This window comes from Emys orbicularis, chromosome 3, assembly GCF_028017835.1.
Source record: "Emys orbicularis isolate rEmyOrb1 chromosome 3, rEmyOrb1.hap1, whole genome shotgun sequence".
Lineage (NCBI taxonomy): Eukaryota > Metazoa > Chordata > Testudines > Emydidae > Emys > Emys orbicularis.
In genome coordinates this window covers 82,719,628-82,743,811 of record NC_088685.1, presented here as the reverse complement: position 1 = coordinate 82,743,811, position 24,184 = coordinate 82,719,628, and the positions used below count along the sequence as shown (strand labels likewise).

General features: G+C 40.9%; 1 protein-coding gene across 3 annotated transcripts in view; it reads left to right on the top strand.

Annotated features, from left to right (window-relative positions):
• The window catches only part of HACE1 (HECT domain and ankyrin repeat containing E3 ubiquitin protein ligase 1), a 90,366-nt gene that overhangs the window by 13,802 nt on the left and 52,380 nt on the right, over nucleotides 1-24,184 (top strand). For 2 of the 3 annotated variants that reach the window (XM_065400728.1, XM_065400727.1), the window contains 5 exons: nucleotides 1,287-1,369; nucleotides 5,902-5,998; nucleotides 9,174-9,275; nucleotides 13,866-13,972; nucleotides 20,946-21,096. In XM_065400728.1, the coding sequence (XP_065256800.1) occupies nucleotides 1,287-1,369; nucleotides 5,902-5,998; nucleotides 9,174-9,275; nucleotides 13,866-13,972; nucleotides 20,946-21,096 (540 nt within the window). The remainder of the gene's footprint in view (nucleotides 1-1,286; nucleotides 1,370-5,901; nucleotides 5,999-9,173; nucleotides 9,276-13,865; nucleotides 13,973-20,945; nucleotides 21,097-24,184) is intronic. The other variant, XM_065400729.1, reaches the window with a different exon arrangement.

Genomic DNA, 24,184 nt, shown 5'->3' with positions numbered 1-24,184 from the left:
GTTGATTGCAGATATTGGTGTAGTGTTTCATTTTCTTGAATATTTTTTTCATGCATTACTCACTATAATGTGTAGTATTTTGAGCCATGTTTGTCAGAATGACTACATACAGAAAAGCATATATGGCAGTTTGGTTACTTTTAATCCGATACAGTTAAGTGTTTGTATTCTATCTTGGGGATTGATTTTGCATTAGGATTAAGTATATACATGTAGAATAGATGTGTGCAGATGTGAAACTTTTTTTTTTTTTTTTTTTTTTAAAAGGATTTTAAGATCATATGGAACAGTGATCCTGTTATCCAGTGATAGACCACTTTGAGTAAGAAATGGTCTCTAGACTGGTTTCAGAGTAGCAGCCGTGTTAGTCTGTATCTGCAAAAAGAACAGGAGTACTTGTGGCACCTTAGAGACTAACAAATTTATTTGACCATAAGCTTTCGTGGGCTACAGCCGACTTCATCGGATGCATGTAGTGGAAAATACAGTAGGAAGACGCGCACACACACACACACACACACGGTGTTACCATACACACTATAAGGAGAGTGATCAGTTAAGGTGAGCTGTTATCAGCAGGAGAGAAAAAGAACTGTTTGTAGTGGTAATGAAAATGGCCCATTTCCAGCAATTGACAAGGAGAAGTGAGGAACTGTAGGGGGGGAAAAATAAGCATGGGGAAATAGTTCCCAGCCCAATTCTCCATTCTACCACAGTCAAAAAGTTACTCTGTGGACCACCAGACAGGGCTCCTGATGGCAAGCTGTCAAGGGTTACAAGTTTCAAGACATCAGCTAGCAATCAGACTGATAATTATAGACACATTTACCTCATGTGGATGGGATAGAGTTGAGGTTAAGTACCTTAGCTCAGCATTTTCATACTTTACAGTGTTTGTTTTTATTTAGAATTTCCTCTTAATATATTTTTCAAAACTACAATATTTTTTTACCTCAATTTACTGATAAATATTTAAACTTCAATATAAACTTTTTGGGAGGATCTGATTTCACTGGTCTTACAGAATGGCCAAAGTCCTATAAAAAGCATTTTTATTAAAAAGCCAAGTCCTAGAAATAGAGACTAATGTGAAAGCTTTTCAGGGTGTAACTGTCATAATCCTTTTCCTAATGTTTAGGTATCTTGTTTTTGAGATGTATTACTGGAAATTAAATCTACTCGTGTAACTGAAGAGAGATGCATAAAACTAAACAGTTTCAAGCCAAGTGATATTTTTGTTAATTTCTTTCTAGTTTTGACACTACTTTTTTTCCTTTTCCCAAAAGACAGTGCAGTGTTTATTAGACAGTGGTGCAGATATTAACAGGCCAAACGTGTCAGGAGCAACTCCACTCTATTTTGCTTGCAGGTATGCTATGTTTGACTTCCAAATACTGTACAAAATGTAAAATTTTAATTTTTAAATACACAAAACTACACTAATTCAATGCATAGTAAAGAACCCAAATCAGGAAATATGAAAACTAAGAATGTATTTAGTCTAAACTCTGCCTCTTGCTGGAATGCTGTATGGTATAGTATTTGAATATTTTGTCAACAGTTTTAGACCTGCACATGTATATAAGATTACATGTCTGTTAATATTACAGGCGAAGCACCTTTCTACCAGGGTATACCCTAATAAACTAATGAGTCATAATTTTAGATTTAAAATAAGGAAGCTGTTAAAATAACCAATATTTAACCAGCTTTGCATGCTGGGTCAATATTCTAGGTATACAATATATTCTTGGTATACAATTCTCAAACAACACTGTGGATAAAAAAATCAGACAGTCAAAGGTACTAGTCTTCCAGGAAGGTTGTATCCGTGGCAAGTTTAAGACTTCATTGTAAGGCTAATTTTGTTCCAATTCTGTTTTTAAAACAGTTGTTTGTTAAAAAAATATTTGAGGGGGTTGCAAATTGAGCATGTGAAAAAGGCAGATTATAATGGAAATGGTTTGGAACCATTGCTGTAATGGATGCTAACCTATATTATGGTCAAACGTGCCTTTATAAATCATGCCCTGTTATAAACTAAGCAACATAAAGTGAATCAGCTATCTAAACTGCTTTGTCATAAAATACACACCCATGTCCTAAAGCAGGGGTGGGCAAACTTTTTGGGCCCAGGGCCACATCTGGGTGGGGAAATTGTATGCGGGGCAGGGGGTTGGAGTGCGGGAGGGCGTGCGGAGTGTGGGAGGAGGTGTGGTGTGCAGGAAGGGGCTCAGGACAAGGGATTGGGACAGAAGAGGGGTGCGAGGTGTATGAGGGGACTCAGGGAAGGGGGTTGGGGTGCAGGAGGGGTGTGGAGTGCAAGAGGGGGCTCAGGGCAGGGGTGCAGGAGGGGTGTGGAGTGCAGGGGGGGGCTCAGGGCAGGGGTGCAGGAGGGGTGTGGACTGCGGGAGGGGGCTTAGGGAAGGGGGTTGGGGTGCAGCGGGGGCTCAGGGGGTTGGGGTTCATGGGTGCAGGGTGCAGCAGGGAGCTCAGGGCAGGGAGTTGGGGTGCAGCATGAACGAGGGGGCTCAGGGAAGGGGGTTGGAGTGCAGGAGGATTGTGGGGTGTGGCAGGGGCTCAGGGCAGGGAGTTGGGATGCAGGAGGGGTGCATGGTGCAGGCAGGGGGCTTAGGGAAGGAGTTGGGGGGCGGGGTGCAGGAGGGGTTCAGGCTCCGAGGTGGCAGCGGTGCGCACTGGGGCCAGGGCAGGCTCCCTGGGGAGGGGGGGCGAAGGGTTCCGCGTGTGCTGCCCTTGTCGCGCCTCCAGGTACCTCCCCTGAAGCTCCCATTGGCCGCGGTTCCCCGTTCCCAGCCAGTGGGAGCTGCGGGGGCGGTGCCTGGAGGCAAGGGCCCAGGGGCCGCAGGGACATTGGGCCGGCCGCTGCTGAGAGCAGCGGGGGCCCATGACACCACGGGGGGCAATCCTGCAGGCCGGATCCAAAGCCCTGAGGGGCCGGATCCGGCCCACGGGCCGTAGTTTGCCCAGCCCTGTCCTAAAGACTTAGTATTGGAGTGAAATTTTGTTTTCTACGTTGTTTAATTCAATTTCCAATAGTTCCTTATTTTAATTGGATCCGTTCAGCTATTTGTTGGGACATCTACAATGCTATAATCCTGGTGCTTTGATTACAGGTTCAACCTGTGGTGAAATTATAAATGTAAACAAAGTGAGAAATGGGCTGACCTGGTGGCCTGCTAAGAGCTAAATTGTGGGAGACTGGTCTGCTGGAGGTCAGACATACGCTGGCTCTTGGCAGTTGGGGAGAGGGGAAGGAGAGAATAAATAGCGGCTAGCTAATTGAAGGTCTCCTGGCACTCAATTTAGGGATTGGTATTGATATTAGAAGAAGCAGCTGAGTTGCTCCAGATTAGAGGCATTTAAACCTTTCAGAAAAGAAAGGATCATGTGGTGGGTGCAATGGTGACTTCTAGAAATGAAAAATCCTTGGTTGAGAAACTGCCTGGTTCAGATTAAGTCAAGGGGAGAACCCCAAAATGCTAATTTTATATTCCAGTTGCATTCTAATCAGGGTGGATTTGCTTTAAATCAAATTGGTTTAAATCACTGGTCAGGAAGACTCGATGTAATCATGGTTTTCTACATAAAAGTGCATTCTTGTTGGTTGTTATAACCTTAATACATATTCTTCACAACTCAGAGATAGATGTAGGTTTCATTTTTAGAAGGTACATACTATACATTTTTAAACAGTGATTTATTCTGAAAACTTTTCAGATTAGTTTTACAGCTATATCAGAAAATGAATGACAGAAAATTTCATTTACCAAAGGTAATTGAAGCAGATAGTTCACCTCCCAATGACTTCATAAATATCTCCAATTCAACAGGTTAATCATTAATATTTGGAGGATTTTCTTGTCATGCTGTATTAGGAGGAGAACATCACCAGACAGACATTTAAATTGTTTTATTTAACTAAAACAATAACATTAAGTATTCTGGATTTTTTTCTTCAACAGCAAACATAATATTTTAATAAAAGAAGCACATGTCCCTCACTTCTCACATTTATCTCCAGACTTCTTCTCCTTGTCCAGATCTATTCCACCCCCAAAATTCTTCTATTCATTGAACTTTGCACTTTTAGAGAGAGGTAAGGGATTGACTCTGTGCACACAAATTTGCAGAGGGACAATAGAGTTGAGGTCTGTTGTTTGTTTTGTTAATAAGCAAACATTTTTCCTGTTAACAAGCATGTTACCTCTGGAGACCCAAATCCACAGTTTGAGAACAGCAAAACTAAGCATCTCTGATAGTGCTCAGTCTAGAAGATACCGAGTCCCATTGGGTAGATAGAAAGATTAACCTAAATAATCTATACAGACGCCTGTGGAATCCCTAATCAATAAAAAAATCAGATTTAAAAAAAATCATTGATTTTTGTCCACCCTGATTCTAATATTGTGTATATCCGAAATAAGACTGCTAAATATTTTCTATTTTTAAGGGCATACAGGGGTTAAGACTAATTATTTTCGGAATGAAATTCATGTAATACACTTAAAGCCACATTACTTGGGCGTTGTAGGAGATGTTTAAGGGCTGAACAAATCTAGGATTAGGGCATTGGAATGCAGCATAGAGCCTCTGGCTGGAGTAGTAATGGAAGCTCTCATGCAGGGTTTTAGGCCAATTGGTTTTGAGTAGTAGTCAACCTAGTAATCCTCTCCTGTGCAACTGCTTCATTTGCAGAGGGTAAAGATTGTCCTTGATTGCTGTAAAAGCCTTTGTGCCAGGTCTTCCTGGAGGGCTGAATTTCACCCATTCTGAATTAAAAACTATAATTGATGGTATATGCCTAAAAATCGAGCATTTGTAAAGGCTAACACCAGTTTATAACAGGCTATTATAGTATTCTGGTGACTATAGAAGCACTTATATCTAATCTTTCCTTTCTCCTTTAACATTTAATTGGAAAATTAATTTTCTTAAGTGCAGCCATATGGAATGTGTGGCATAATTACCGCTTTTTGGTCTTTAATGGGTCACCACCGGCTGCAACAATAAAGTAGCTGATTATATGTTACATAAAGTAGTTATACTGTTTCCTTGACCCAGAGCTTTGACAATGAGATGTATTAGACTTTGGAATAGTCTCCCAAGGGAAGTAGTAAAGCCCATCACTCTGAATACTTTTATCTAGATTAGTCAAAGCATGAAAAACTTATTGTAAAAAAACCACGCATGCACCACATTATTACACTGTCAGGATGATGTACTAGGTGACAGAATAGGTCTGTTTTGTATTTCAAACTCCACTTATGCAAATATAGTATTTAACATTGCTGTATTTGACGAGAGTTTTTTTTAATAACAGATAACTTCTGTTTTCTTACCCTTATAGTCTATTGTAAGAACATGGTTAGTTAGAGACAAATTATATAAGTGATTCTTTTATTTAAAATGTATTGGATGAAAGCTTACTAGGCATCTGGAAACAATCATATCTCATCTTCTCTAAGTACACTTTTCCAATGTAAAAGTAGCATTAAAATGCCTATATTTTCCCTTGTGCTCTGTATTAAACTCAGGAACCATCAAATGGGCATAGAGTCTACTTCTGGTCAGAGTGTTCCTGCATGAATATGCAAAAAATTCCAACTCAGGCCAGTGCTTGTAATATACCTTTGCAGTAGGCTGGAGAACAGCCACTTAACAGTGTGTCAGAGGGACCAGAAGAGGGGTCATCTTCCATGCTGTGCTTCTACTTATGGATTTCTGTAATGTAACTTTATGCATTTGGTCCCTACTTTGTATTGATTTGGGAATCAAAGTTTGTGAGGAACACCTATTGCACTGTTAGCTATTTAATGTAGACATATGTACCACTCATGGGCTAAATACTTTTTGGTAAACCTTCTCCTGTGTTTCATGTAGCCATGGTCAAAGAGACACCGCACAAATCCTTTTGATGAGAGGAGCCAAATACTTACCAGACAAAAATGGAGTTACACCACTGGATCTCTGTGTGCAGGTATAAATTTGCTTTACATTAACCAGTGTTTTGTGTAAAATTGATATGAAATGACTTTTTTTCTCCTCCTTTGTTTCTGCTATCTGAAAACAATGACTTCATCCCTAGAGGTCAGAGACCTCCTTTTGAGGAGTTTCAGGGAAGCAGCTTCACCTGACTCTTTTGGTTTGACTTCTTGGATTAGTTCAGAATAGCAAAACATATGCAGTTTTTTGTCTATTAATTCCATTAGAAAATGTTTTATTCTTCTTCTCGTGAGTAATTAGGAAGAATGTATATTCTTGCTACTCTCCAGATCAACCAAGATTACCTTCTTATTAGGGTAGGCATATAGAAGATTGATGCTTCTGTCACAAAATAGCTGCTCACAAGATTAGGGTCTTAAAAGAAGTAAACAGACAGCCATTCACTTAGTCTCTTCTTAAAGGCCACATTTATTCAGACCATAATTACATCATCTTGGGGTAACAAATTCTTTTTTAGGTGTTCATGTGCAAACTGCTAAAACAGCTAAGAGCCGAAGGCCTGTATGTAAGAGTAACTTATTACTTCAGATGTTAACTTTTCAAGGAGCTCAAGAAGATTTTGCTGCTGAGCCTTCAGTTTTTCAATGGTATTGCGATCTCTACATCCAGGCCTCTATTTTAAAAAGGATGAGGATGTTATGACTTCCTGTTCCTACACCTTTTCAGCTGCCATGCAAAACAAAATCTAGTTTTGTCAGAAGTCTACGAGGTTTTATAGAATGTAAGTAGATTAGCGAGTATCTTCAAAAAAATAACAGGAGTACTTGTGGCACCTTAGAGACTAACAAGTAACTCCAGTGACCTGTTTCTTTTTGTTTGGCAAGACAAAGGGTCAAGATTCAGGATATTAAATACACTATTTCCAAGTCATCTTTAAAAGTTAGGAAAGGTCTCTTAGGCAGCAATTCTGCTATTCATGCTTCTGGAATCTTTTTAAAAAGGATGATTCTGAAAGATTTATTTAATAGATTAATCTGTAAAATGTCTTGCTCAATTCACAACACTTTTAACATCACCTTTGTATCTAATAAGTTTAAGGGTTTTAATTACTATCACTTTGGGCACAGTTCCTCAGCTCCAGTACACTGCTTTCCCTCAGTCTACATCTTTGCTAGCATTTCTTTTGGTTCTACAAAAACCTTAGGGAGTAACATACCTTTAATATAATTCCAAATCAGGTTTAACCTGTAAAGTGTCTTTTAGTTTATCAATCATGAGATCAAACTGGAAGAACTCATGTAACACCATTTAGCATATGCAAGATTCTCTGTAAGTGGAAAATTTTGACATTAATTAGAAAAATTAAACAAATAGCTGGTTTGTTTCCAGCACAGTAGGTGGAATCTACACAGTGTAAGTTAGGAAATGGGTAAATGATACATTGATATCCTAGAGATAGGAAAGAGTATTAAGGATGTTGCTGCCTCTAGGACAGTACTAAATAGAACATCTAGAGGCTTTAAGATGCTTTATAAGAACGGCCATGGCCCATCTAGTCTGGTATCCTGTCTTATGACCGTGGCAAAGGCCAGACACTTCAGAGGGAAATGAACAGAACAATTATTGAATGATCCGTCCCCTGTCATCCAGTCCCAGCATCTGGCCGTCAGAGGCTTCAGGACACCCAGAGTCTGGGTTGCATCCCTGACCATTTTGGCTAATAGCCACCTATCCTCCATGAACTTATCCAATTCTTTTTTTAACTCGCTTATACTTTATCCTTTTAAATACTACACTAGGCCATCCTTAGCATGTGCCTTTCCTATATAGTTATCAAAACTGTATTTCCTAACCACTACTGATTTATATTGCTCACTCCTAATAGTTCTGCATTGGTAGCTCAACTCATTTGTGATGAGAAGGGAGTGCTTACTGCTCCTTTTGGTGCATTTAATTTTGAATATATCATTCTTCTCGCTGTCTTCCCCTTGCCCCCGCCCCCAGTCTGAGAAACCAGATTGCAGAACTAAGACTTATTTTAGACTCTTATAACAGTCAGCCAGCTAATCTCTGCTGGGATTGTGTTCTGTGCTGAGTGAGCAGTGAAAGGAATGCAAACTGGGGATTCCTTTAATATGTATAGTTTCTTATTTTGCATATTTTCTTCATCAGCCAGCATATTCTGGCGTGACTCTAGTTTGATACCTGAAGTACTGTCCTCCGTGGACTGACAGGAACTTGGGGTGTGTTTGTGCAAGTGCTCAGTTCTGGGGGGATTACACTTGGCTGACTTCTAAAGTGTCATTTACTGGTGCTTAAAGGAGTCCTGTCTAGTGAGCTTTGTCTGTAAAGATGTTTGTGACACAGGACCTTGAAGACGGTGCTGGTGTGAAACTGTTGAGGAAACTGAGGGTTATGGAGACCTTTATTAATATTATAATACTTTTAAATATAATTGAAGCATAAGTGCTGTTGACTGGTAGGGAAATCCAAAAAGTCATCTTAGGGTAGATTTCCTGAAACAAAATTAGAGATGTGATACAATTCAGAACTCCAGATTTTGGGAAGTTCGTTTCTAAACCTGGTGTCTTGGGCACATATCTAGTCATAATACTTTGATTTTTTTTGTCTTGTTCATTTTAATTTAAAAAATTATACATTGTTTATGGGATTATCCTATTGCCAGGATCTATAAGATTAAAAAAAATAGTGTCCAAAGAGCTTGTGGATTGGGAACCTTTAGCTAAGGCATCTTAACCTGGTTTTGGGGAATTAGTTTTCTGGGTGCAACAAGCTAGATACTCACCAAATGTGAAAGCAGGAGCTAATTCCATTATGATTTGTGTATAAATCTATTGTTTTCAGCATTCTTCTTAATTATCAGTTAAAATGGCTGCTGGAATGTAAAGTTATTGTAGTTTCTCAAGGATTAAATTGATTACTTTGAGAAGAGAAACTGAGATTACTAATGATTGACACATGAATGTTCATTTATCTGTATTAACAAAGAATCCACTCAATACCTAAAGTCCACTTTTTATTTAACTTTCAAAAATCTTTACTTTGAGATTAGGACTTTAAGAGTCTTTTGCATTTGCTCTTTAGTATCGGTCCCTGAGGATGGATTGCCTGGCTATAAGTGTAAATATAGCACTTGTTTTTAAAATCGTTTTATAATAGTTGCTTGCTTTAAAAATGCTGTCTTACAGGGTGGGTATGGAGAGACTTGTGAAATTTTAATACAACATCATCCTAGACTCTTCCAGGCAATTATTCAAATGACACAGAATGAAGAGCTACGGGAAAACATGGTAATACATATTTTCTATGCTGTGTCTACGCGTGTGTCTGTGTCTGTGTGTGTCTCTCTCTCTCTCTCCAAGTCCCCTAAGGCCTTGCTCCCTCTGTCTACTTCTGTATCTTTCCCTACAATTTAAACATCTCAAACTTGATGTTTAAACCCAAATTCAGTGAAGTTGAACCCCACATTGTCACATTACAATGTGTCCTTAAACCTGAAATTTTTGTTTGTTTGTTTTACATGCAGCACCTCAATGACAACTGGAGACTTCCAGCAGTTCTGGGGCAGAACCCATTAAACATGGAGAACTGGGGAGGGGGGCGTATGTATGTATATATTGTACAGAACTTCATGTTCTGATAAAGATGTACTGATTTAACATGAAAATGTACAATGAGGTAGTCCAGTGATTGTTAATATGTACTAATTTCTACCATGGAGTGCTGGCCTGAAATTCAGTTTAGGTTACAAGTAAATGAGTTTGGATTCTATCTAGAGCCCTGTTAATGTGCTGTCTGGTCTGGACAGAATAAGAACTGGAAGAGTAGCCTTCTGTAGGTTCTTAGCAAAAAATCTTTGGTACAGCACTCTAAATGCACATCGTACTTCAGAATGAGGCATATTCTCCTTAAATAATAGCTTCTGCAGATACACTCTAAAATGAGTATGTGATATATGCCCTGAATCATTTGGAAGATAACGATTATTCACGTCCCTCCCTCCCAGATTCTTCTCTAATCTGTACCCACAGTTGATAGGTCTTGAAATAATTTCCAGCCCATTTCCTTCTCAGTAGTTCTCTACCTTATTCCCTTGACTAGTATAAATAGGATCAGCCTTAGGGAAAATGGCATCATGGGCAAACTCGTATTTTGGTGCCCTGCGGGCTCCCCACTCTCCCATCAGCTCTGGCCCCCACAGGCTCCCTGGGCTCCCCACCCCCCTCATCTCCGTGCCCCACTGCTTCCCCACAGTGCTTAATTTGTATTGAAAGAGGTGCCAGAGGTCAGCCCCAGCACCAATTAAGCACTGACTGGACAACCTGATGGTGGCTGCTGGTCAGGTGCCCAGCTCTGAAGGCAAAGCCACTGCCAGCGGCAGTGCAGAAGTAAGGGTGGCATGGTATATGGTGTATTGCCACCCTTACTTCTGCGCTGTTGCTGTGGCTCGTAGTGCCTGGTGCTCAGCCTGCAGCTCAAGGTGAGCTTTGTGCTGTCACATGGGGGCTGTATCTTACCAAAGCCCACAGCCCTTCTGCAACCCTCTGGCCACTCCTGGCTCACCAGGGGCACCATTTCAGATTTTGTGGGATGGAGGGCAACTTCAGACGTGATTCCAGGGGCTACTTAGACATCTGAAAACTCTAGGTTTTTTTGCAGTTAATAACTTAGGAATTAGCTGACAGGAGCACGGTATCTAATTGCTATATAAAGAGAGAAAAATATATACAAACTCAAACTAAAGCCACATTTTAAGTTTATATGTAAATTTAGAACAATGAGGGGATAATGCAGCAAGATATTCCCAATCCCAAGCCTTGAGGAATCCATTCTGGAGCTTATTTTATATCTTATATATCTTAATACAGATATCAGAAACACAAGTTTGATATTTTGGACGTTATCTTTAGTAGAGAGAAATAAAATCTGCTTACTTTCTCTAACATACTCTATGTTACTGCCATTATCTACTGTATTTTAGTCAATTGTTTTTCACTCCATTAAAAATGTATTTATTTAATTTTAACATATGTGATTAAGGATTCTTCTCTTTTAGTAAGAATGGGAATTCTCCTAATTTATTTTGGAATTTGTTCACCGATGACAATCATGTACGTGACTCACTAACCTTTGACTCCATCATTGCTATGAGTATCCTACTTTGAACTGCATTTATTTTCATACAAATTTTGTTATTTTACCGATATAACTAAAAATAAGTGACCTTCCTCTGCACGGTGTCTAAAGTTATGTGTTTAGCTAACTTTTTTTAAACTGGCTCTGCTAAAGTGAATACAAACTAAATTTACATTCTAGAAGGATACCGTTATTTGGTTGTACCACTTTAAATAATGAATTACAAAGCACAATATTGTAATAAAAGTAGTAATGATAAATTACTCCAGCCAGGCATTTTAGAACTCACTACTTTTAAGCATAAGAGAGAAATAAAATTATGAAATGCGCAGACCAGTAAAAAAACTAAAATAACAGTACTGTAATCCTTAACCAGCTTTGAAAGAATAAAATTACAGAGAATATATGTGCATTGCGCATTTCAGCAGGGAAGTACCAAGAAGTAACAACAATAATACCAGTATGTGTTGGGGGGAGAGTGTGTGTGTGTGTGTATGAGAGAGAGGGGGAGAGAGAGACTGAGACAGTGCGCTATCTCTTTAAGCACAGCACTCACTAGTCTGAAGTCCAGCAGCTCCCACTCATTACTAGGGCCCTACCAAATTCACAGTTCACTTTGGTCAATTTCACGGCCCCAGGGGGCGGAAGCCTGGAGCTTAGGCAGGAGCTGTCGGGGGTGAAAGCCCCGAGTCCTGGCTGGAGCAGCGAGGGGTGGCAGCCCCCAGCCGAGGGCTCCGAGCCCAGGTGGGAGCCAAGGAGGTGGGGGGGTCGGCAGCCCTGAGCCTGGCAGGAGTTGCGGGGACTGGAGCTGTGGGGGTGGCGGCAGCCCCCAACCCAGGTCCCTGAGCCTGGGCAAGAGCTGCAGGGGGTGGAAGCCCCAAATCCCGTCTGGAGCCTGTCTGCCTCCAGCCCCAGCAGGAGCTGCTGTGGGGGGCAGGGGTGGCTGTCCCGAGTCTGGGAAGGCCAGCCCGGGTGCCCTGAGCTTGGGCAAGAGCTGCAGGGGGAGGCAGCCCCCAGCCCAGCTCTGGGGCTGCTGCAGTGCAGAAGTGAGGGTGCTGTGGAGGTGCGTCTGATCTCCCTCTGATAACAGCTGTGAAGGGGAAGGACAAGTCCTGTCCCTCCCCAGCCCAGCTGAGTTCAGGGAGATCAGATTTCACTGGGAAGGGCTTATTTCACAGTCCCTGACAAGTTTTTCAGGTTGTGAAATTGGTAGGGCCCTACTTATGACCCAGAGGCAGCAGCACAGACTCCTGCCCCCCACTCCAGCTCAATGGAAACTGGGTACACGGGTGGGGAGATGGGGATGCCCCAGAATCAGCCGCCCACTTGTGCTCTGCACAGCAGACAGGATGGTCTCAGGAGCAGCTTGGCCGGGGCAGCTCCAAGCTGAGGTGGAGACAGGAGAAGCGGGCGGCTGCAGATGGCCACGGAGCAGCAGGGGGAGGAGGGGGAGGATACCCTGCTCTGAAAGTGCCCCCCTCAGCAAGGCACCAGGGTCAGTCACCCAGCCCACCCACCCACCCCAAAGTCGGGTCCTGAGAATAAAGTAGTTGTGATGGAGTATACAAACCCCATATTGGCCAGGAAGGGGTTAATAAGCTGCAGTGACCCCAGTCAGCCTGGGTGTCAGGCCGGAAGGAGGAGTTGGAAGGAAGAAGCACTGCTCAGCTGGATGCTGACCTGGAATGAGAGGAGACTGGCAGCTACCACATCATGCAAGAAACCTGGGTAGGGCTGGAAACTGACTAGAGACTGTAATGTGCCAGAGACTCCCTGCGGGAGGGTAGGTCTGACACAGACTGTTCATTTGAATGGTTACCAGAAATCCCTTGGTGTGCATGAAGGCAAGAAGCTGCAGCTGGGGTCTGTATGAAAAGAAGAGGGCTGAAAGCTGAGCTCAGCAGGGCTGAAGATTCTTTTGGGTTATGTTTGAGGGAAAGTTTTGTTTTGTTTTTTGTTTTTTTGGGGTGGGGGGGAGAATGGATGCAAGAATATGCATGAAGAGAAAGGAATAGGAAAAGTAACAAGGGATGACAGCAGGCATAAAAGGATGTAGTGAAGAGCACAGATAGATTTTTGTGACTGGGAAAACTTCCAAGGTCCTGGACAGTGAAGGGTGCAGGTGGGTGAAAGGAGGAACTGAAGGTAGAGAAGAGACTTTGGATGTTGGCAAGATAAGTCTGCTTGGGAGAAGTAAAGTTGTTTAGCAAGGAAGAGGAGAGAATGAATTTAAAGAGCTGGTGGTTAGCACAATTTGGACTTTGGAGCTCATCACTATTTGAATAAGAATGGAGGTAGTGAAAGGTTGAGATTCAAAATTTGGGATCAGCCAGGCTATTGGTATAACATTATAGGGCAGCAAAGGAACAAATCAAGAAACTTAGTCATATTGGCAGAGTGATGAAGCTTGTGCTGGACTTGAATTTGCATTCTTACAAAAAAAAAAAAAAAAAGAATGGCACTTTGCTTAATGATGAATTTTATTAGTACTTTCAGAGCATTTATTCATGCTATATTCTTAAGTCCTATAATACAAAAACTAACTTCTAAAATATACATTTTTGAATAGATTTTCAGTTTAAAAGATCTTATTGAGTATTAGTTGCTAATTATGAAATGGTTGGGCACATACATATTACTGTTTCTATGGGGTTCCTGCCTCACCTAGCTATGTTATGTTTTGGATTAATCTGTAATAGAACACTTAGTAATATCACATGTTATCTTCTTTATTTTATATCCAGTTGCGGCAAGTTCTAGAACACTTGTCCCAGCAGAGTGAAAGCCAGTACCTTAAGATCCTAACAAGCCTTGCTGAAGTTGCTACAACAAATGGTCACAAACTACTGAGGTAAGTGTCAAAATATGTAAGTAGGTCAGTAATGAAAAATATGTTTAAAGACACTTGTTATATCAAGAACAGAATATTTATTTTCACTTGATTTCTTGCCCGACTGGCATGAAGACAAATATCAGTCATATTTGATAGAAATATTTGAAGAAAGGCCAAGCTAGTGGGGCTTTCATATTGCATTTTAAAAGAATCTCTTTAAAAGGTTCTTTAAAAGAAACAGTCCAGTTTTTTTTAGTGGAGATCAGCTGGTATTATGATTTTTGGGGCTCTGTAGTGCCAGATCTAGGATCTAGTGGAGTTTTCTGCCACCTCTTTTCACTTGAAAGGGCAGATTAGGGTCAGGTAGTAAGCTACAAAGCATGGGGCCCATAGTCCTTTTTTGAGATTTTAGGTAAGTACATCTTAAGGATGGGTTTATTATGGGTTAATGCATTTTGTTTGGTTGTCAAGATCATCCAAATTCAACTGTTGGACAGATTCGGTAAGCTGTCTGCCGAGCTGTGAAATCCATATACCACCTCCTGGCCCTTCCTGCTGCCTATTTCCTAGTCATCTCTTTTGTACCTTTTTAATCTTAGCTTGTGTACCTGTGTTGATAATACTCAACCATGTGTCTTAAGAATCCTTAATGACTGTGTGATGGGTTAGACCCCCTTTGGGATGCCACCTGATGTATTAAGGTTTCATGAAGACCCTCCTCCTGCTCCACTAGCCTGGACTCCCTCTCCCTGTTTTGCTGAATTAGGCTCTCCAGCCTCTTGCAGCGCGCACACACACAGGATTGGAAAAAGGAACTATAGTGCCCATATTTAAAAAAGAGAACCCGGGGAACTACAGACCAGTCAGCCTCACTTCGGTCCCCGGCAAAATCATGGAGCAGGTCCTCAGGGAATCCATTTTGAAGCACTTGAAAGAGAGGAAGGTGATCAGGAACAGTCAGCATGGATTCACCAAGGGCAAGTCATGCCTGACCAACCTGATTGCCTTCTATGATGAGATAACTGGCTCTGTGGATATGGGGAAAGCAGTGGATGTGATATATCTTGACTTTAGCAAATTTTTGATACGGTCTCCCACAGTATTCTTGCCAGCAAGTTAAGAAAGTATGGATTGGATGAATGGACTATAAGGTGGATAGAAGGCTGGCTACATTGTCGGGCTCAACTGGTAATGATCAATGGCTTGATGTCTAGTTGGCAGTCGGTATCAAGCGGAGTGCCCCAGGGGTTGGTCCTGGGGCCGGTTTTGTTCAGCATCTTCATTAATGATCTGGATGATGGGATTAATTGCACCCTCTGCAAGTTTGCAGATGACACTAAGATGGCGGGAGAGGTACATACGATGGTGAGTAGGGATAGGGTCCAGAGGGACCTAGGCAAATTGGAGGATTGGGCCAAAAGAAATCTGATGAGGTTCAACAAGGACAAGTGCAAAGTTCTGCACTTAGGAAGGAAGAATCCCATGCACCGCTACAGGCTGGGGACTGACTGGCTAAGCAGCAGTTCTGCAGAAAAGGACCTGGGGATTACAGTGGATTAGAAGCTGGATATGAGTCAGCAGTGTGCCCTTGTTGCCAAGAAGGCCAATGGCATATTGGGCTATATTAGTAGGAGCATTGCCAGCAGATCGAGGGAAGTGATTATTCCCCTATATTCGGCACTGGTGAGGCCACACCTGGAGTGCATCCAGTTTTGGTCCCCCCACTACAGAACGGATGTGGACAAATTGGAGAGAGCCCAGTGGAGGGCAACGAAAATGATTAGGGGGCTGGGGCACATGACTTACAAGGAGAGGCTGAAGTAACTGGGGTTATTTATTCTGCAGAAGAGAAGAGTGAGGGGGGATTTGATAGCACCCTTCAATTACCTGAAGGGGAGTTCCAAAGAGGATGGAGCTAGGCTGTTCTCAGTTGTGGCAGATGACAGAACAAGAAGCAATGGTCTCAAGTTGCAGTGGGGGACGTCTAAGTTCGATATTCAGAAACACTATTTCTCTAGGAGGGTGGTGAAGCACTGGAATGGCTTACCTAGGGAGGTGGTGGAATCTCCAGCCTTAGAGGTTTTTAAGGCCCAGCTTGACAAAGCCTTGGCTGGGATGATTTAGTTGGTGTTGGTCCTGCTTTGAGCAGGGGATTGGACTAGATGACCTCCTGAGGTCTCTTCCAACCCTAATATTCTATGATTCTATCCTCACATACAAGGTACTCCTGTCTCCCATGCTGCATGTTGAATTCTCTTCTCACATCTAGCCTCCCTGCAAATCAGGCTTCTGCTGTTTGACAGCATTATCTTAAGCATTCCTCTGAAGCATCTGAACCATGTTGTTATTGCAGGCTGGATCCTGGTCTACATGGGCATCATGTCTGATCCTGTATGGCTATGTATGCCACTGCCTCAACTTCATGTCTGTTGCCATCCTCATCCATTCCCTCACCACCTCTCACTTTAATAACACCTGTATAAGTATCTTATGTCTCCATTCGTCATACTAATGTGCAGAAAGTGGATGTCCGCATTTTTGCATACAAGTGTACTCACTTCTCTAGTGTCAAATTATTATGCTGGCTCTCTGTACGTTAGAGAACTCCATTCAAAGAAGATTTTTTGTCTTTGTAAGCCTACTAAAATGCCCTGGTAGGATCTTGCCCCTGGATATGTCTGCTGACACCCAGAAGAAGCTGGTTCTTTCTTTGAATTTGCTCTAAGGAGCACTTCTGAGAAGCAGCTCCTGCCATTGACAATATCTTTTCTGCACCTTTCTCCACCTCAGTCCATTCTTCCTCTGTTGTTCTACATCTTTTTTGCTGCACGCAATATATAGTGTGTCGTGGGATATAGGTTTTAGCTCAGACCTTGTATTCTACTTGCTAACTCTGTCTTGTACTCAAGTATCAGAGGGGTAGCCGTGTTAGTCTGGATCTGTAAAAAGCGACAGAGTCCTGTGGCATCTTATAGACTAACAGACGTTTTGGAGCATAAGCTTTCGTGGGTGAATACTCACTTCGTCAGATGCATGAAGTGCATGCCACTACATGCATCTGACGAAGTGAGTATTCACCCACGAAAGCTTATGCTCCAAAACGTCTGTTAGTCTATAAGGTGCCACAGGACTCTTTGTCTGTCTTGCACTGACCTTCTTTGTTACTTCACACAATCTCGTTGTCGGCATAAAATACCTCTTACTTTCTACAGGAAAGTTTACCAGATTTAATTGCTTTCAGTAGTAATGGATTGGCACAGACTCTCTTGTCCCTTGCTAGAGAAGTGAATGAAACTTTCTCTAAAAGGGCTAACTTAAATAAGATAACTCCAGAGTGGAATTGCCTCATTAAAACCTTCTTGAAAGCTTTCTGGAAAAGGAGTGATTTAGAGAGAGGGTGTTAATTGGATAGATTCTCTGCATCAAGGAAAGGAAAGGACTTGTTCGGGCAATGCTCATGAACTGTTTGAGGGAAGTTGGCAGCTTGCCCTTTCAATCAACAGGGGATCAAATAGGTCCCCTTTCACTCCCAACAAAATTTGTTTTACCAGCGTTGTTGAGTATGGATCCAAATTGTAGGTCAGAGCTTCCTACTATGTCTAGAACTTCAGATTCTTCCACAGACTCATTTGTTGCCTTCTCCTTTTGACATGGATCTACTTCACTAGATAAACATTAAAGGTATATTTAAAAAATATATTCGTTCATCTCTACTTAAACAACATTAAAGTGCATTGGTTTAATGCCATTTTAATTGTATGTATTGCATACAAAGATGAACTCACTTTTTTTTGTTCTTGTTTTAAAAGACCTGTAGACATTTGAGTTGAACACCAGATTAATTGCATACATTGTTGCAATGCATTTTTTTAGGTTTCTAAATTCATGGAGTCCCAACAAATGTACCACCGTGTAAGATGGTGGTATCACAAACAGCACAGAATCCTGCTGAAGCATGAAAGCAACCTATAGGAGTCAGCTAATAGAAATGGAGTGGCATTTTTGTATATGCAATGTGGAGTAGTTTCAAAAATATTCTTAATATTTTATACCTCAAAGGGTATAATTAAAAAAACTTGGCAAAATACTGTCAGATTTTCAAAAAAAACTCTTTGTTGATTATTCCCCCTTCCTACATTTCAGGTCATCTCTATGCTTCAGCAAGGTTTTTTAGTGGTTATTTTATTACCAGCATCGTGCAGATGAAGAAATGGTACTTGAGAGATCCTGTGTTTAGTTCTCTGCCACAAGCTTCAAGTGATTTGCCCAAGGTCATACTTGAATCTCTGTGCCTCAGTTCCCCATATGTAAAATGGGGATAATACTTCTCCACCTCACAGAAGTGTTGCAAATAAATTGAGGTAGTCAGGTATTAGTGTTGGGGGTCATGAGTACCTAGACCGTGTGTGCTGATGCTTGTATAGTTAACCTTCTTTGTAACTAAGGGAGGCTAGTTTTGCAGGTGGAGCAATGCAAGTAGTATCTCTTTTTAATACTCAGCATGTCTAGTATAGCTTTTCTGCAGCATATATAGCAGATGTGGTGGGATACTTTTGGCAGAGGAGGACTGGATGGAACGCAATCCAGGATTCATTAATACTAGTTTAGGGAAAATGTTAGCTTATTTCTTCTTTTGTGCTGGTCATATACTTATGAAGCATTCTAAGCCTGGGAAGCAAAATATTGGAACCAAATTCTAATGTGGAAAGAATTGCCACTATGCCATTGGGCTGATACACGTGCATGGATTAAGTTTTTCTCAGATATTTAAATTAAAATGTCTGTATTCAGAAACTTTGGTGGTGGCTAGATAAGAATCTCCCAAATGATAAAGGTATGGCTATGACCAAGGCCTTAGGTGACCACAATTTTGTTTTTCTTTTTCCTTTTTTTAAATTTAACTGGGGAAAATGCAGCCTTTTCTATCATGTTGTAATACTATTTTTTGTTAATCCTGGTTTACAAAAAGCTCCCTGGTCAAAGATCAAATAACAGCAGGAAAGATGTGAACTCTACATATCACTTTTCCAAAAAGGTGTTATTTTAAATCCTCAAATATTTTACTAGTAACTTTTATTTAAAAAAGGCAGTCTTTAAAAATGCAGTTTTCCCCCTTCTTTGTTTCCTTTTTTAGAGGATGAACTCTTTGACCCCATCAAAATCAGAACAGGTGCTGTCTTTCTTTGTCTAGTACAGTGCTTCATATGCTGTTGGCACTCTAATGTTGCTTGAACCAGTTTTACATGTGGTTTGGTCTGGTTTAGGTTATCTTTGTTTAAAAATGGTTATGCTACCTTCTGTGACGGACAGGCAAACCATGTTTTAAGAAATATTGAAAACTGGCTCATAAGACATTGTAATACCCAGTGCTTATATACTATGTATAGGCTATTGCAGCAGATCTAGGCTGCTTCCTCACTGACAAATCTTCTTTAAGGAATATTATAATACTGTTGAGGCATTATTGTGGTATGGTGTTATTTGGTATGCTGCATAGATTGGAACAACTTATGCTATAACATTAACATTCGCTAGTTCAGTAACCTAATCAGGGCACTATAACAACACCTTTCAAGATAGTAGGCGAGCAGGTATATGGATTCTTATAACCATGTCACCACACACATCTCAAAAACCAGAGGGTATAATTTATTGCAGGGGTTTTCAACCTTTCCTTTCTGAGCCCCCCCCAACATGCCAAATAAATTCCATGGCCCACTTGTGCCACAACTGTTTTTCTGCATATAAAAGCCAGGGCCAGTGTTGGGTAGCAAGCAGGGCTATTGCTTGGGCCCCCACGCCACAGGGGGTCCCATGAAGCTAAGTTGCTCAGGCCTGGTTGGCAGGGCTTGGGGCCCCTGGGCTTCAGCCCCATGTGGTGGGGCTTTGGCTTTCTGCCCTGGGCCCTAGCAAGTGTAATGTCGGCCCTGCTTGGCGGACTCCCTGAAACCTGCTTGTGGACCCCCAGGGGGCCCCAGACCCTTGGTTGAGAACCACTGATTTATGTATTTAAAGTCAGAGTTGACACTCAACAATTGTATTTTAATATGCTAGATACTAAGTTTAACTCCTTGAAGTTGTTTAAAACTGTGTTATGGTGTCTTCAGATTTTTCATAGAGGATAAGCATCCTTTTTACCAGGCTTGAAAAATTCTTGAAGCTTGGTTGTAAAGCTTGTTAACAGAAAGCAATCTGAACATGGTTGAGTCTGTGGTGTTTAATGAATACACTGATATCTAGATTATATATTAATAATTACACTGATGGTGCAAGGATACTGGTCTACAGTTGAAGTTCTGTCCAATCTAGTCACACAGGTATTAAACTTTTTATTTATTTAGTAAGTGTGACTTTTTTGAATATTATTACATATATTACATTATTACAATATTACTTGGGGCAAAATACTAGCTAGCATGCTGTTCATCACTTAACTTTTTTTTAGTGGAAGCAGTGTGATTTCTATCATCCTGGTCCAATAGCTGATCGAGGCAGATTGGTCTAATTTAATGTATTCAGCGCAGTATTTTGCTAATACTGGACTTTAGCACAGTCTCTTTGGCTGGCACAGTTCTAGCAGTAGGCTGAAAGATAATTTCACTTGGAGAAAACATTTTTCTTTTGAGTCAGCTTGGTTTATGATTAGTGGTGTGCCAAGACCTTACTGTTGTAGATAGCATCTCTTACCCATGCTTCAGAAGTGGTGTAGGTATATACAAACACTAACAAAATGTACCCTAAAAGTTTGTATTTGCTATTTTTATTTAGCTATTATTGCAAAATATCTGGAATTTAAATATGGTTAGAAATCAATAAAAATTACAGCATGTGTTCCTTGACCTTTTGGGCTAGGGAATAGGTCCATCATTTGTTAGCCATGTGTGTTGGAGAAGCATTAAATCCCCAAACATTGGGCTGTGTTGACCCCTTTATATACTGAATCATTTAATTTAGGGAAAAAATACTTAAATCAATTTTTTTCCCCCCCCAGCTTGTCAAGTAACTATGAAGCTCAAATGAAGAGTCTCTTAAGGATCGTGAGGATATTTTGTCATGTCTTTCGCATTGGCCCATCCTCTCCCAATAATGGAAATGACATGGGCTACAATGGAAATAAAACTCCAAGAAGTCAGGTGTTCAAGGTCAGAAAAGTATATGACGTTGTTAGGAAGATAGACGTTAAAGAGATGAATTTCACAAAGCATGCATTCATTAATCAGACATCTCATGAACAGGAAGTAAGTTTGGTTGATACCCATATCTGTTTTTAAACTAGGCCCACCTCTTTACTTTTTGTGTAATCAATTTTTTTACATTACATTTTTTTACTGACCTATATCTTACCTATTCTTTTTCTCTTCTTAATTTCTCCTACTAATAATCTTATGTCATTTATAAGACATTTTAAATGTTTTAATTATCAATCTGTGTTTATTATGGTAGATCTTAGTTTTTTATTTCTGTTTTAGGTTTAGTAGTATAGCTTGTAATCTCAATGCTATAACATTAGGAAATATACTAGAATGCATTAATGTAAATCCAAAATACAATAATTAGAGGTTTATCAGGTTTTGATCACTTCTCTTATCTGATTTCTCAAAATAGATTAAATTAATTTAATCTGTTTCTCTTTTTACTTTCATCACCAAGTCTTTTCTGAAGTAACCTTGTTTAAGAACTTTTAACCAATAACTTTATTATTGAATACTTTAAAGCTTATAATATCTTGAAACATCTGCACAAAGCTCTGTTAATGAAAAGTCTCACCTCTGAATGTATATTTTTCATGTATATGATACTTCAGTAGGAAATTGTGTAACTTGCTATTTTGTAAAGCATTCCGTTTTTGCTATCCTCTAAATTCCTTCTTTTCAAAACACATCAGAGTTGTTACATTTTCTTTGACGTGAAAATCACGTTAGCATTGAGGTATGTATGTATATTGAGGTATGAATATATTGGTAGAAACAAAGCAGCCCCAAAAAAGAATACTCAAAATTCAAACCCTGTAATTCTTCATTTTGTTGAATAGTGTCACCTACTGGAAGGAGGGGAGAAAATATATAAATTAAAAAGCCTCTGTTTCAGATATTGTCTAATTCTTGATGGTAAAATAGTCTGTCCTTTTTCTCAGTGACTCTACTGGGAAATATGAAATCTCCTGCAGAAGAAATATTGCTAATATAACTCAAGCTTTTTCCTAAAACTGAAATATTACAGTTGAATAACTTGATACGCAGGTGAACATCACTAAACTCTACTCAAACAGTGCCCTCCTTTATTGTCAACAAAGATTTAATGGCAGAGTGCTATGGGGAAGGTTTGAATTACTAAGATCACATTGCTTTCTCAAAATACACTGGTAATAGCCTTTTTACGCTATAAAGCAAACTTATATTTTCAAATACATGAGCTTAGTATATTTAACTATGTACTGTACTAACATGGCTTTAAATCTTAACTTGCTAATTAGCAAAAGTGAGAATTGCATGATGGGTCTCAGTTTGTTTTGTTTGTTTTTAGTGAAGTTTGTGTTTAGAAACCTTAAAATTTTGAAGAAAGGATTCTGCCTTGGCTTCCGATGGCTTTTCTGTCTGGGTATTTTAGCACAGATTAATTTTCACTTTCAGGTGTTAACCCTCATCTCCAGTTGTATATTTTACTTGACTAGCAATGGGGAGAGCTAGTTTAAAAGTCTCCAGTGGCATGTTGCAAGTAGTATGCTCCTTTTGGACTCACAGTATTCAGGTAGCTTAGCTGGTGGGGGCCAGACAGTATTTGGCTCCCAGAAGACATGTTTTCCTCTTTAATCCTTCCTTAGGTATGTAGTGGTCCTGATCACTTTAATCCTTTGGGAAGGAAGAAATGTCATACTGTGTCTGCCAGTTAGCAGTGGTTACTGTTTGTGCTGTAGAGATCAGTACAGGCCTGGGAATTGGTCCTCTCTTCCCCCTCCTGCCCCTGGGTATAAAAGAGAAGCAGGGTGTCCTTTGTGAAGGAGCCCTTTCCTTTGGAATGTAATCCCTAGGGTCCAAAAGACCCTGAATCTGCTGACATTTTGGACATGCTGGAAGACTGTTTAAAAAGGCTGCAAATGGAGCAAATGTTACCCATGTTGTTGTGTAGGAAATGTGTGGTTTAATAAATATGATCATATGCAGTCTGGTTACTCCTCTTAATATACTGATTGAGGGCCCCTTACTGAATGAGGGAGGCAACCTAGTGACAGGATGTGAAAAAAGCTAATGTACTCAATGCTTTTATTTGCCTCTTGTCTTCACGAACAAGGTCAGCTCCCAGACTACTGCACTGGGCAGCACAGCATGGGGAGGAGGTGACCAGCCCTCTGTGGAGAAAGAAGTGGTTCAGGACTATTTAGAAAAGCTGGACGAGCACAAGTCCATGGGGCCTGATGCACTGCATCCGAGGGTGCTAAAGGAGTTGGCGGATGTGATTGCAGAGCCATTGGCCGTTATCTTTGAAAACTCATGGCGATCGGGGGAGGTCCCGGATGACTGGAAAAAGGCTAATGTAGTGCCCATCTTTAAAAAAGGGAAGGAGGAGGATCTGGGGAACTACAGGCCAGTCAGCCTCACCTCAGTCCCTGGAAAAATCATGGAGCAGGTCCTCAAGGAATCAATCCTGAAGCACTTAGAGGAGAGGAAAGGGATCAGGAACAATCAACATGGATTCACCAAGGGCAAGTCATGCCTGACTAACCTAATTGCCTTCTATGACGAGATAACTGGCTCTGTGGATGAGGGGAAAGCAGTGGATGTGGTGTTCCTTGACTTCAGCAAAGCTTTTGATATGGTCTCCCACAGTAGTCTTGCCAGCAAGTTAAAGAAGTATGGGCTGGATGAATGGACTGTAAGGTGGATAGAAAGCTGGCTAGATCGTTGGGCTCAACGGGTAGTGATCAATAGCTCCAAGTCTAGTTGGCAGCCGGTATCAAGCGGGGTGCCCCAGAGGTCGGTCCTGGGGCCGGTTTTGTTCAGTATCTTCATTAATGATCTGGAGGATGGCATGGACTGCACCCTCAGCAAGTTTGCAGATGATTCTAAACTGGGAGGAGTGGTAGATACGCTGGAGGGTAGGGATAGGATACAGAGGGACCTAGACAATTAGAGGATTGGGCCAAAAGAAACCTGATGAGGTTCAACAATGATAAGTGCAGAGTCCTGCACTTAGGACGGAAGAATCCCATGCACTGCTACAGACTAGGGACTG